The 15117-nt window shown below is 37.9% G+C and overlaps 2 protein-coding genes across 2 annotated transcripts; both read right to left on the reverse strand.

Moving 5' to 3' along the window:
* Positions 1–147: 147 nt before the first annotated feature.
* pgap4 (post-GPI attachment to proteins GalNAc transferase 4) lies at positions 148–5713 on the reverse strand. The gene is made up of 2 exons (XM_036535083.1): positions 5640–5713; positions 148–2525 (listed from the first exon to the last, which is right to left on the reverse strand). Exon 2 carries the CDS (start codon positions 2178–2180, stop codon positions 996–998), a length of 1185 nt encoding a protein of 394 aa, XP_036390976.1. The 5' UTR covers positions 2181–2525; positions 5640–5713; the 3' UTR covers positions 148–995.
* A 3455-nt stretch (positions 5714–9168) lies between these two features.
* mrps28 (mitochondrial ribosomal protein S28) lies at positions 9169–10571 on the reverse strand. Its single transcript, XM_036545418.1, has one exon. The coding sequence runs from the start codon at positions 10386–10388 to the stop codon at positions 9798–9800; it is 591 nt and encodes a 196-aa protein (XP_036401311.1). The 5' UTR covers positions 10389–10571; the 3' UTR covers positions 9169–9797.
* Between the last annotated feature and the right edge of the window lie 4546 nt (positions 10572–15117).

The raw sequence follows: 15117 nt of genomic DNA on the forward strand, positions 1-15117 counted from the left end.
TTGAAAAAACACATTGGAGACAGTTTACTGAGATAGGTATTATTTTAGACAGATACAACCCAGAGGTATGAATGCTGTATAAATTTAGAAACAACATTTCAGACTTTATACTAAAGATCTCTAAGATTTGAAAACTGGTATGTGAATTTTAGATATGAGTTGGGAATGTTTTTAAATTATCCGTGCCATTCATTTAATATGTAGAGAAAAATTACAAGAACAAATGCCATTGAAAATATGCAAATAAAGGCAATTCAGTTCTTACTATGAAATGTGCCAAGAAGAGGAATTCTGTGTTCATATGCAGTATATCAAAAGAATGAGCCTTCATATTATCACTGAACTCCATTTTAAAATCACAGATCTTTGCAGCCTAGGTCTTGATTAGTATAAGACAAAAATGTGTAACTTTTTCATAGTAACAACATTCCACCTCTTGCAAATTAAAAGAAAACAAATCCATACAGCCAAATAAATTACCTTTCAGGACATTCGTGTTACAATTTCTATGAAATATTTTCCACCATGTTCTTCTGACATTCATAAACTCTCTTTTGGCCCCATGCCATTGATGGGGCATTGATTTAATGTACTGGATTGATCTATGGAGAGTAAATAGCACATAGCAGCAATATATGGCTGATATATATAGCATACTTGCAAGTATTTGACAAAACCTATTCCATGCAATTATGTGCTGATAATTTCTGTAAAAAGGCACTTTAAATTTTTACAAATTGCACAACAGTACATTTCATATATTTCACATTTACTGTTCATGATTGCAATGGAAGCCATTTTCACAGGGCCCTCTCACTATGACTCCCCAGCACCCGAACCAAAAATGGTAAGTAACAAGTACACAATAACATTTTTCATATCCGTAGTCATAATGTGCAATGTCCTTACCCTACATAGACTGCTTTAGCCTTCACAGACTAACTATTTCATAAAGCACTGCTAGGCAATATTTTGCTGAACCTATCTCTAGCCCCTCATAGTAAGCGAGGGTGGGAGGGATTAGCTCTAACAGAAGAGAAGGCTCCAATATGAGTGATCAAGTTAGGCTCCAAGCTGTGTGCTCTCTCTCCTCGCATGGATCTTGCTATTTGGTAGAGAGCCATGTCCTTGGCCTTCCCCTTGACACAAAACACCTGATCCAGGTACTCAGCAACCCTGAGGGAGGCATTCCCAGGGAACAGCATGGCAGGAGTGCAGCACTCAGTTGCTGGGGATACGGCATAGAGCTGGGGGGAGAACCGTCGTACCTCTAAGAGGTAGTGTCTTCCTATCAGCTCGGCGGCAGCCATTATGTAGAGGGTGAAAAAGACCATGTGGGCTGCAGAGGAGGAGTACGATGTGCAGAATGAGTGAGCCCAAAGCAGAGCGGTACCCCCAAGCAGTCCCAAGCCCACCCACTCCAAAATGCGGTACGGCTCAGGGTTCCAGTATCTTTGCAGTCTCTCAGGGTGATATAACTTCACATACAGGGTCCTTGAGGAAAACTTCCTAGACAACAAATTATTGATCACAGGAAAGAAATCAACCATGGGTAAGGCATCATCCTCGAGGACAACAACATTTTTAGGCTGCACTAACTCCCAACCTTTCTTAAGGCAGTAAACGTAGTCCCTCTTCTCCTTCTCAAAAGTATTAATGTAAGCTTTTCCTCTCCCTGATTCTTCCCGCGAGCTTCTTACTACACGGAACCTTTTTTCCAGTAGGGAAGCATCTTCATTTTCTTGGAGGCCACTTTCAACGTCACACACCAGCAACTCCGCACAGCCCTGTCCTCCACATGTTGCCAGGAGGGACACCAGTCGCTGCATCACCTGAAGCAGATAGTGATAGTCTTTTCCCTCTGTTCTCCGTGCAGTTACCACAGTAACCAGCAGCTCTGGCCTCCTCTGGCCGGCCATGTTCGTGAAGCCTGGAGGCTGATCCGAGATAGGGTCTTTCCAGAAATGCAGGGCTTCTTGACCTCTTCTGTAACTCTCTTCCAAAACTTCATCACTCATGGAGTCCAGATAAAAGGGTTTTATGAAGTAGTAAGAATAAAGCAACCGATGACAGAATAGTGGTAGTACAATGGCAAACGTCAGGAGACAAAGGGCCAATCCCTGAAATATGGGGCTGGACCACTGCAAATGACGTCTCACAAAAACTTTCCATCGAGGCATTTGTGAACACAGTAATGTTGGCAGCTTTAATGTATAATTTGTCTGCAATAAACAAATTCAGATTTGCACAAGGAACTTTGGTTCTTACAGCCAAAGAGCTTTTAAAGTGGTGCGTTTGTTAATCTTTGTCAATACATTAGTTGTGAAAGGAGCAGGTCCTGGTGATCCATCTGATATAAGGAACTGATTTGTTGCATTCTTGTTAGCCTGACCAGGCTAGAAAAGCCCCCGCCGTGACGTTCAAACCTACTAAAGTATTACCTGCTGTCAGAGTGAATAGGAACTACAGGTGAGATGTCCATTTTTGGATATGTGATATTTTCTTCCATCTTCTCCTCACAGAACCTACCACAGAAAACAATACAAATATTTATTTATTAGGGTAAAGAAGGTAATCCACTATAACCTGTCCTATATATCCATTTGATTTATTGCTTCATATAAATATACTCTCAAAATGCATCATGTGGAAATTGTACCTACCATCAACAAACCTCACACCCCCAGTATTATTATATCTATGTAAATGTAAAAGCATACTTAAGATTTACTGTATTATTTGTAATAATAAATCAATTTCTGTTGCAGTTCAATTTAATTAGCCAACTGTGAGAAATTGCAGGGTGATAACCTTTTATTTGTTTCATCATGTGTAAGAAACCCCAAGGGTGTACAATTTACATAAGATTTTGCCTCAAAACAAAGGTAAACGAGGAAAGAGGATATAAAATAAGTGAGAGATGGTTAAAAAATGTTCAAGCAATATTACAAAAGTTTAATTTTACTAATTTTACTAACCTAAGATGCTTTTAAAGCCTGTTTGTATTTGCCCTGAAAAGTATATTTCAATTGATAACAAAGAGAATAAAAGGCTCAGAAGGAAAACACAATCAGGGTGCAAGAAACCTATTCTTTCCCATAAACTCACCCAAATTCACATTGATTCCAATAAATTCCTATTAATCCCATGGAAAAATTGACTACTTAGGTTTTTAATTACTGCCAGTTTGTTGTATTACCCATTATGCTAAAATGCCATAAACCCCAAATCAGCTTGTACAGAATATATAAGCACTAAAAACTTCTATCCGCAAAGGTCTAAAGACTATCCCATTGTCTGAATGTGTTGATGACTAAGTTGTGTTTTAAGTGGTCTTTCATTCAATCTCAAACACAAACTGACCCTTTAAGTCAGATTTGCTGTGCTAGTACAGATGACAACTTCAACTTTGTGCACTAATCTGATTTAACAGACTAATATTTCTACTGTACTTTATGTATAGGTATATGTACAGTATAAATACTCTATACTACATTCAGTTCCCCACAACCCGTTCCATAATGGGAATTTCCTGGAATACACTTTGTCTTAAAAATATGGACAGGCTGTGGCCACAGAAATGTAAGGTTCATCCAACCAATACTGGCGACATTACCTAGTCAGCTGTATTACTTAATTGTAAATGTGCTTCCGGAAAATGTTGTCCCGTTTTGTTAATTGCCTGAATGCCAGTTGCTGAATTAAATAAGAGAAAAAAATGTGTGAACATAATCAATTTCACAAATTCGCTTTTAACTGCGTATATTCCATTCGTTTCAGAATTATAAACTGGAAAATAAGAAAACTGCAAGTATTTCTGTGTATGCTGGTTTTCATTCCTACAGAGCTCTCACTTTATGTTTAATTGTGCTGTTAGCTAACTGTAGAACACAGTCTTATATAAATTCTTTGTTAACTAAATATGGTGATAAAGATGTACTTTCGCTAATACGGAAAGTCAGGAAAGAAGGAAAGTCATTCAATCAATATCTTTTGTGACCCCTTGAATAAATTTTGTACAGCTGCCTCAATTAAATATAATCAACTACTTTTTCCAGGCACCCTTAACTAATTACTCAATCAATTAAGGTGAATACTTTTGAATACTTGCATTTACAGGACTAAAATCAACAGAAATATCACACATATACTTGTGTTAGCGCAAGCGTATTTACAACAATCAATATCTGTAAAGGAGAGCTGATATTTGAGTTAAGTCAAATTGAGATCAGTCTTCAGCTTGATCCATATATAGTAATTAACAGAGCTCTGCTGGAATGAAAACCACCATACACAGCAAGTCACCAGGACTGGTAAATACTGAGTTAGAACACAACAACACCTTTACTCACACAGTAGTCACGCAGGTGATAGTTAGTTAGTTATGTATAATTCAATCGGATTTTTCAAAAACTATATTAATCAATACCAATTCAAACGATGACGGGTGGCCTGTTTGACATCTGGTGAGCTACAATGAGCTACCACCAGACACATTCCTGAACTAATTTGTCCATTCCACATACACGAAGAACGAAGAAATTCGTTCGTTCTTGTTGATATCTGCCAAGTCTACTGTCGTGGTGAAGTTATTATTATTATTTTTTTAATTATACATACATATATATGTGTGTGTGTGTTAGTGATGCTCAGTGACAGTGTGATCCCAAATCCTATCACCAGCGTTAGCTTTAGGTTAAACGACCAGATTCATTAGGACTTTAATATCACATACTTGTAACCACAAGTTCATCAAGATGTGCTGTACAAAAAGGTTCACAATAGCACAATTAAATAAAAAATATAAACCACCATCACTACCTTACTTGCTAAACTTTATAGCCTGAACCGACCGGTCGGTACTTCCGGGTTGTACTCATTGTACGCACTGTCTTTGCAATGTAATGTTTTACTTGTTGTTTTCTAGTTTGCGTTTCGTTGACGAAACCAGCCACAGAAACAGAAATACGACGCCAAACCCCCTGTTTAGGAAAAAGTTTTATGGTAAACGTGGTTTCATGTTTTTGAGCGTGAGTGCATAAGGTAGAAAAACGGATGGACGTAGCGTCAACGCTCAAATGCGTACATTACGGACGAACAGCGCAGCCTACAACTACATTTAAAAAAATAATAATAATAACCCGAGTTGCTAACTGAACAGGGAAGTGGGTCTTATCGACGCTTTGTAATAAATTTTCAAATGAAACACTGTGAAGATCGTGAGAAAAGGGATGTTGGGGTTTAGCGATAGCTCTTTCCCACGCTGTAGGTGAGAACAGTAAAACGAAATGGTGAGATAACGTTTGAGACGTTGCAGTAACCTTCGACCGCCTTACAGTGATAAACAATGTCTTTGTGCGGATATTCAGATGTGGGTCCTTCCGAATTTGCTCTGAAATTAAGGCTCAATTCAGTTCACCTGGCAACACTGTGCTGCGTTCAACATTCTAGCTGACTAGCTAAGTTAGTTGACTATCATAACGTGAAGAATCAGGTCACCAGTGTCTAAAGATCAATCCATGCATTGAGACCGATCATTTCGACGGAAGTGTGTAGTAAAACAATGGACGAATAGCAAACAATAGACAATTGCCGAAATAAAATATCACTGACAAATGATGGATTTTTAAACACTTCACCTCTTATTTTGTCTGGTCTTGATGACGGTGCTTCATGGCCGCCGCCTGTGTTATTCCTGTTCTTTGGGGTGCTAGCTGGCGTGATAGGAACGTGACGTAATTACGGTAACAAACGCGCACAAATTTACCGTATTATTTACATAACAACATCTCGCGCTAAAGTATGTAGTATTTTCAGAATGAGAATCAGAATCAGAATAGACTTTATTGTCATTGCACGGTGGGGGTGCAACGAAATTGTTGGTGGTCTGCAACAGCAGCCCACTGAGGAACATTTATGTACACACAGTACAAATAAGGCACGCGACACAGGAGAAAAAGTATACAAAATATACAATAAAATACAATGAATACAGTAAAATACAAATTTACAAATAAAAAAAAGCTCTCCTAGTGTAAAGAATTCGGAGACGTGCGCATTGTAGAGACGTAAATTTGTTTAAAGAGAAATAGTCTATAGCCACATCTACCAACAAAGGTGAATTATACAGTATTATTTAAAAATTAGTGATTTTAAAATATGGCTGAAACCATTTGCTGCTTTCAAAATCCAACATTGCTGTTTCAGAGCATAGATGCAATGTATTTGAATATTTCAACAGTGAGTAGACCACCATATCAACCTTCTGATACAATGATTTGGGTCTTGTATTTATGCACTTCGAATGCTCACAGGTTGCAAACAGATGAGCGATTATCTGGCCTGGATTTGTACATACAGTATTTTCCTTCCTATTTTGTGCGCTGGAGATGCAGATGGTGGAAACTGGATAAAATGCATTAATTGTTAACTGGCTCACTCTCTCAGGAGCCGGAAAAGGCTTTATTTATTAATTAATTTATTTTTCATTTCTTCTCTGCTATGCCTATAGCTTTTGGTGAATCTTTAAATTTGTGAAACTGTCAAGAGGCTTGGCTTGTTTTGCTTTCTTGATTCCAGAACTGTCAGCATACAATAAACTGGTGCACAGTGTTAAAAGATAAAACACACAGGGCACTCTGGAATGTGACTACTGAAGACACAGGGAGGCTTGGATTATACTCATTTACACCTATTCTTAAATAAAGGAGTATGAGTGTGTAATTGTGAGTTTAAAGTTTCACCTTGAAATAAATACATTGTGGCCATTTAACATTTTAAGAACTACATCTTCTACATTGGGAGACTTCATTGGGAACTGGTATCTGGTAATCCTCAGTTAAATGATTTTTATTCTGTTGTGAACACATTTGCGTGCTGAATGATCCAGGTACATATCGTAGCAATAAACAAATCATCTGTGGAAATCAAATACAGAAATCCTTCATCGGGGTTATGTTCCTAAAACCCCCTGCACCAGCTTCTCTGGAGGTGTTAAAAAGTGATGGGGTGTTGTCTGTCTTGCATGGGGGCTGCTCGTCTCCTGCAGCGTAAGAAGGAGCTCGTGGACTGCTGCCTGCATACGTCGTCAGCCAAATGTCGCAGGACGCCTCACAGGAAGTCAGGTTGAGAACGCTTCCATAGTTATCTATCGGTATGTTTGTCCACTGTTGAAAGTTGAAGTACCAATGATGCATACACTGATGCTGTGGCCATACAGTTAGAGTAACTTTAACATCCCAAGTAAGATGCATCTTATTTTTAAGCAGAGAGGAATGATGAAGACAAAAGAGTAAGGGGAGCAATCGAAATAAGTGTTATGATGTTTTGTCCATACTACTAAATAAATATTGCCAGGTTTTTTTTTATTATTTACACAGAGCACCGCATTTCATGTTTTCAGTTTTCACTTTCAGTGATTTTTTTTGATGTAAATCAGTTCAAGAATAAAAAAAATTATTCTAGTTTAAATTCTTTATTCAGGTTTAAAGAAAGATTGCCATGGCTGCTGGCTTGAATGTGCTGTTTGTCTAAACTCACATCTGTTAAGACTTCAAGCCAAGTTATCTCAAAATAAAATTTTGGCTTTCTAAATGAATGACTCAGATATTCATTTTGTGCAATCATTCCAAATCCCACTGTGATGACCTCAGACTAACACCTTAGAGGAGAAAAAAAAAAAGTTACGTTAGGACTATATTTATAACCTGTTTGTAGCCGGCCCATCTTTTCAAACTGTATACTCTGTGCAGCTGGATCTCATCCATACTCATGATACCTTAAGAGAAAGCCAGACACTGATGTGGGTGGACTGACTTTTCTTTCACTATTTGCTGCCCTCGTGTGGTGTGTATGCGAGTAGTTTTTGCCCTGCATATAGCCATGAATGGTGATGACAGAGGAAATTGTAAAATAATATTAAAATAATATTTTACAGTTATAACTACTTTTTAGCAACAGCAGTGCACTTACACATGATTTACAGGGGATCTAACATGACTAAATATTAATATCATTAAACAGTTCCCTAGAGTTTTTGCAAAATAGTTTGTGTCATAGGTGTATGCTAAGAAGCTACACTTGTTTCTGCACTTGCGTCATTAAAAAGGCTTTAGAATGGATGTATGTTGCAGTAAACCTAATTCTACACAAGTATCACTGAGCTAAGCTCTCATTTGAAATGGATATAAAAACCATATTCAAGGTTGCTTTTCATCACCTTCAGAATATTGCTAAAACCCGTCACTACAGGATGCAGAAAAGCTAGTTCATACTTTTGTTACCCTGAGTTTGGAATATTTTAATGCTTTCCTGTCAAGATGTGCAAAGATCACTCTGAAAGATGTCCATTTGGTTCAAAATGTAGCTGCTTGCATTCAAACCAGAACACAGAAATCTGAACATATAGCCCCAGTGGTAACTGCTCTTCTCTGGCTACCTGTTAAATTCCAAATCGACTAGAAGATATCTCTACTTAGTTTTAAGGCCTTAATTGGGCTTGCCCCTCTGTATCTGAGAGATCTCATTTTTCTGTTGCTATGTCATGGTCTAGTGCCAACAGCCTCAGGTTCTCCCTCATGCCTGTTCTGGCCCTGTCTCCCTTCTATGCTCGATTGTGGTTTTCCTTACTGTACCCAGGTTACTCTCCTCTAAATAATCGCTCATCTATTGTATTCTCCAGATGCCTCACCTGCTCACCTGTGACCATACCCAGCCACCTTGTCCAGTCAGCCAGGAGTTCCGCTGGTCTGACGATCCCAGTGGTTTTCCTCACCACCATTGTCACAGGCTTGTTTTGGGTGCGCCAGGACTGGGATATCTGTAAAGCTGCTTTGCGACAAATTATCTTGTAAAAAGTGCTACATAAATAAAATTGGACTGAAATGGTCTTATGAAGAATTGTCATGCATACCATCTAATACACAGCCAACTACCTGCATTAACCGTAAACTCCTTAAACATCTCATGCAAAAAAAAGCAATAAATAGATTTGTGAGGCCTTCACATGCCATATTTTAAAAGAGTGTAAGACCAGAACTAGGCTAGACATGCATATCAACATATTGAAATGAGCTTCTCTTTATTAGGTTTGTTTAATGCCTAACCATTTGATTGTCTTAGGTTTTATTGTTTCTGCACTTCAACCTGTAGAGATATTTATGTCTGGGTTTTCATAACAAGTTAAACAACTTTTGGTGCATGGGGCTTGTTTACCATAATATTTCAGTCCCAATAATTTTAAACCGGAAACATATATGTATATGTAACATATGAATGCAAATTGGGAAAAGGAAAATCTGGTTTTACTGCCTTGTTCTTAATTTAAATGGTACACAGAACCGCTAAAACTAGTTGACTACGAAGGTGGAGCAAACATGGACTTGATACTTACGCAGCGGACAGCTGCATTAGCCAATATATTTACAGGTTTAGCCTTTTTATTACTCTGTCCAGTACTGCGTGCTGCATTATAAAAAAGACGGTATTATTTCCAAAATATATTCCGTAATTCTCTATCCATTTTAAAAGGAAATGCGTCATTTCTTCAGACTTGCAACCCCGTTGAGTGCTAGTTGTCACAACTAATTAATAAACTTAAATAGTTGAACTTTTTAAACCATTAAACACTTACTACACAACATCACACTTTATTGTTGAGAGACAGTTGCAGCGAATAGCTACTAAAGAACAATACTTTCAGTATTTGCCCATTTAGCTATTGGCTATAGCTAACTAAGCCAATAGGTAGCTAGCGACATCAAAAAATACACGTAAATTGGCACTCGTTCCAATTCTTTTCATTTTGCCTCTTTCAGCTTAGCATCTCTGCTTTCCACCAGTCCGAGAAGAACAGCATCCGCCTCCAGTAAGGTAGTGTCAGTATTTGCCCCTAAGAAGCGGGAGGTGAGCTCCAGGTCGACAAGACGCAATCGTACCCTGCTGCCCCTCTGGTATTTCTCCCCGTCCACATTCGGTCGTTTGCAGACACAGTGAAACTTGGCCCCAAAGTCAATGTACAAATCGTCATCGACAATGTGAAAGATCTTGCCCACAGTGATTTTGTCCTTGGCTGGTCCCATCTGCATCAGAGGAGAATGTCGCAGCATGGTCGCAAAAGACTTCCCATCCTTCACTGGCGATGGCCGAATTTCCCCAGCCGTCTGATCTTGCTTCTGTTGCAGCTCGGAATGCAGCTCGAATGCGGCAGCAAAGCCGCTCTTTCGCTTATCCGCTGCTGGCGTGGACGTTTCGGTCCCCGAATCTTCTCCTGAATCGCCATGGCTTTCTGGGTGGAACAGTGCTGCTCGAATAGAAACCGGTCTTCTCATAAAAACACGGACACATGAAGCGCTCCTCACGGAACACGCCACTTTACACAACGCGGCCATGTTTGGTTGTCGCCAAATTCGCAAGGGATGATGGGAAAGGTCAAACACCGAGAGGAGACTAAAAGGGAACAAAAACTAAAAAATTAATGAAGCATGTAATCGAAGTAAATTATACGAAGTATACCTTTACCGTGATTACAAAATGAGACTAGTCTGGTCATAGGGTTCCAATCTGGCGCACCTAAGAACGTCATGCAGCGCAAACGTTTCAGCATTCTCTGATCTGTACATATAAAGGATCTGTGTTGCGTAGTTGATTCGTTGAACAGGGTGGACCGTTGGTATGTTTAGTAGATCAATAAATCTTCACAGACTTTTGCGCAGTGTAGTAAATTCTCACATGACCTTTATTTCAATACTGTTTTCACGCTTTATTACGTTTGAATTTCGTTCCGTCGATTTTACTTGATAGTCCTATTGATTTAGCAGTTTATGATGGTCAGAATAAGCTATTCCCAATGTAACTCGTTCACAAAACTGCACATTTTCCCGGTTCTCTGGCGTTTTTCATATTTGAAACGCGTTAAAAATATTTTAATATTTGTAATATCATTCATTTTAGTTTATGACTGACGTTGATTGTAGGTAAAAGTACAGCATTTACAACATGTGTGCGACATTACACTCACACACATGGATTAAACGAGAGGGGGCGCCATCCTCGGTGTACCAAAATATGAGCTATCTTGACGGTTGTACGTCCTCTACGGTATGATGTCAAGAAATAGAACCAAACTCTTAGAAATATGGTTCAGTTTGCGGAATCATTACATTACATTTACCATGAATGAAATTAATAAGTACAGTCATGATTTAATTGGTGATATATATATTCACCTTAATTTAAACACAAATAGCATTATGGGCACCCATTCAAAAATAAATCTGCTAATGTATTTGTTGGACAGATAATAGACAGAAATTTATCTCTTTGGTTTACTCAGAAAAAAATATGTTACAGCCTGAGCAGATATTTCCTAAATCAATTGAGGAAGAGAGTAGTCTGCATTTAATGAGAGCTTTGACACTGCAACCAATATCAATCATCAGAGCCCTTGTACTATCAGTAGGTAGGAGGGTCATTTTTTCATGCAAATGTTAATGCCTTCTAAAGAGGGGGTTGGATCTGTTTCAAACAAGGGATTAAACAGCTATGAGCAGAGATGTTGTCGTGCGAGGTAGTTTTCCTCAAGTCAATGGTTTGTTTATGGAAGCTGGCAAGTTTGACAGGTAATTTGCCACATAAATTTACAGGGGATCAGAAGCTTAAGAATGCCTCACTGTTTGAAAACGAGGTTAGAGGTCAGATCCAATGCCATTGAGAATTTACAGGACATAATTTTAAAATCCAATTTATTTTGAAGATGTTAAGTATTTGAAAATCCAGGGTATTTATGGCCCCCTCTGAATAACTTCTCATTAATGTTTTCCCCTCTATTTGTGGAGTCTTTTTCCATATATACTTAAATAAGAGAGGCTCCAATACATTCATGCCATTATGTCAGGCTACTTCCTATCTCATCATATGATAAGGTTCCATAAGCATATATGTGGTGTATTTTTACAGTAAGTCATATTATACAGAACAGTGACCAATTTAGTCACTATACAGATATTTGTATTTAAATGGACGAATGAAACATTGAGGTAAATTTCCATTTTTCTCCATTGGTTACTGACATGACCAAAAAGGTTTCTTATTCTGAGTATGTGGGTCAGTTTGGTGTGAGAACTGTCTTTTACCTCTGCCATGTAATGGGACCAGAGGTGAGGCATGGGATTGTGCAGCAAAATGATGGACCAAACACAATGTAATGTGAAAAGGACAGTTGGACTTTTATTGTGGACTTGTATTTTATTGACAAGTATGCACTGCCCACAACAATGACACAAAATATTAAGCAAAAAAAAACTTCAGTCCTTCTTGGAATGCTGTTATGCGAGTTTAAACTGTTTCTAGTGGGATATTGGACCATTCTTTAAGAGAGAAAGCCTTCAGTTCTACATTCTACATTCCAGAACTTACCATAAAGTTTCAAGATCTCCTTGATCTGGTGATAGAGAAGGCCACAGCAAGTGTTTGACTTCATCCTGGTGTTCTTGAAGCCAGTCTTGAATCCATTTAGTGTATGGGGGCATTATCATCTTGGAATACCATAGGGTGTACCTGGTTACCTAAAATGGCTTGGCTGTAACTCTACCATGCAGAGTAATAATTGGATCCAATCACTCCCATGAAATGGCTGTCCATACCATAAGAGATCCACCAACAGGCTTACTTTCACACTCTATACATAAACATAAACTTATCCAGACAGAGGAAAAATGACTAAGAAAGTAACGGATGACCACATTACTTTCTTCCACAGCTCAGAAATCCAGGTTATGTGGTCATTATACCAGGTTATGGTTTTTGCCACTGTTCCCCTTGACACATTTAATAATTTTGCTGCTTCTGTGACTGAATGCACCTGCAATTCAGTCACCAGTTATTTGACCTTTTGTTAGATCTCTCATGTTGCTTTAGAAACTAACATATTGAAGTGTTGATTTTAAAACATCTTTTATAACAGAATTATATTGGTAATTAGTATTAACATAAATATGAAACACTTGTATGGGCTGTCCTTTTCTATTTGGTGTTTTCATTATTTTGTCTACCCAACACATGCTACATATTGTTACACTGTTTTATCAAAAAGAAATGTAAAATGTTTCTTAGCTAGCTCAATATACATAATATATTTTCCTGACAGAATTGGATCAAGGAAACCAATGCTTTTAGAATGTTTCCTTGTGTTTAGAATGTTGTCCTCTAATATTTTCTGTGATATAACATTTTTATTGATAGGCAATATTGCAATTTGCAAGTTTTCATACTTGGAACAAGGTTAATACATATTGGGAGTGGTGATTTTTCAAAGTAATATTCTTGTTCTGCATCTTGTCTCTATCACTCCGCAAGTAGAACTTTTTACCTTTTAAAAAGACTATGCCCTGCTGTTTCAACTACTAGCTACTACTACTATGGACTGTTATTTAAAAAGATAGTGAAACACAATGACACGCAGGACTGATTCATCACAAGGGGTACTATTTTCTATACCACTTACACAGGTCATTGCCCATTGCCTCCTGGGGATACTTCTGTTTTCATTATGAAATTCCCTCCAACAGATCATTTGGGTGGCTGTTTATGAACACAATGTGTGTGACACCATTGGTTTGTTTGGGGGCTCAGTTCTTAAAACTCCAACAGAAAATGGTCTTCCAAATGTAACTGAATCCTTTACAGCGACCTGTTCATAACAAGAATAAACATTACGCTTAGCGACAGTATATTTACTGCATAGATGCTTTACATTTACATATACATTTACATTTACATGCTTTGACAATGATCCCCCCAAAATAATGACTATAAATGTTGAATGTACTTCCTGTAGGAATGGGTGTAAATGTGTGTAGCTTGCTTACTGTTAACACTGAATAATGAGTTGAGTTCAGAGTATGATAACTTGGTAGTGACCTGTGGGGAATTTTTTATGATCAGTTCGAAAGTATTTTCTTGTGGAATATGAAGAACAAGCTACAATGCTGCATTTGTTTAATTTTCAAAAAATAAACTTTCAGTTTCAGTGAAGTTGGTGATTTCTAGATTCCAACAGCCAAACTAAACAAAACAATTCAACAATTCAACAAGACATCAATCAATTGAAATATCAAAGGCTGTATATTGAGCCAACTTACATCTAAAGTGTTAAAAATAATTATATTTATAAAGGTTGACATATACTTATGACTTTTCACTTCCCCTTTAAAACAGGTTTCAACTGCCTTTTAAAAAATCAGATTTGAATTGTAACTGACATGAACAGTTTCCCTGTTTTCACAAACCTTACCCCTTGGCCTTATGAATTTGATTGAGCTGTCTTTTTGTTGCAAATTATACCTTTTACTATTATTAGAACTGATCAGATTCACCAATGAACTAGTGATCAGTTCTTCAGAGCTAGTGCATGTTAACAAATTCAAAAACACCACAAGCATGAAGGAGTTCATTTAGCTAGTTATATCTTCTTTTGTTGACCTAGTTTACTGGCTGGGTAAAGCCCTTTCCAAGTCCTCTTTAGTTTTTCTTAGGTGGGTTGATTAAATTAGCAAGCTATTCAAAACAAGCAGCTATCTACCTAGTTATCCAGCTCATAATTAAACCAATTGTTGTGATTCTTTCATCTTTTTGCCTTGCCCTGACTTCAGCTTAAGAGGTAACTGGCAGCTTCCTCAAAGACATTAGTCCACAGAAGACACTAAAAGTACTTATCTTATAGGATCTAGAAGATCTGATAGTGGACACTTAAAATAATTTTTAAAGATTGATGTGCACAGTGCAGCAAATGTAACCTCATTGTACACTGCTGTAAATCGACGCTACATTTCGCTCGATGTTTGTTTTTCATCGATTTAGAACACGAATCATTCCTGAAAGAGATCGATTAGTTATGTCGTCTGAGGACCATATTAATAGCATAAATCAATTTCATAGCAAATGCGTGTGGCGCATAGATATAGAATAGTGTGGCGCCCGAAGAATAGAGAGTGATGCCAAATTAAAATGAATAGACATCAAATGCCACGCATGTTACAAGTGTCAGTTCTGGTTTCCAGTATTTATGCATTATCAAGAAGCTTTGGGAATAATTTCCTCTCAGCTGAACAAATGTGTATT

This window comes from Megalops cyprinoides, chromosome 1 (genome assembly GCF_013368585.1).
Source record: "Megalops cyprinoides isolate fMegCyp1 chromosome 1, fMegCyp1.pri, whole genome shotgun sequence".
Classification (NCBI taxonomy): domain Eukaryota; kingdom Metazoa; phylum Chordata; class Actinopteri; order Elopiformes; family Megalopidae; genus Megalops; species Megalops cyprinoides.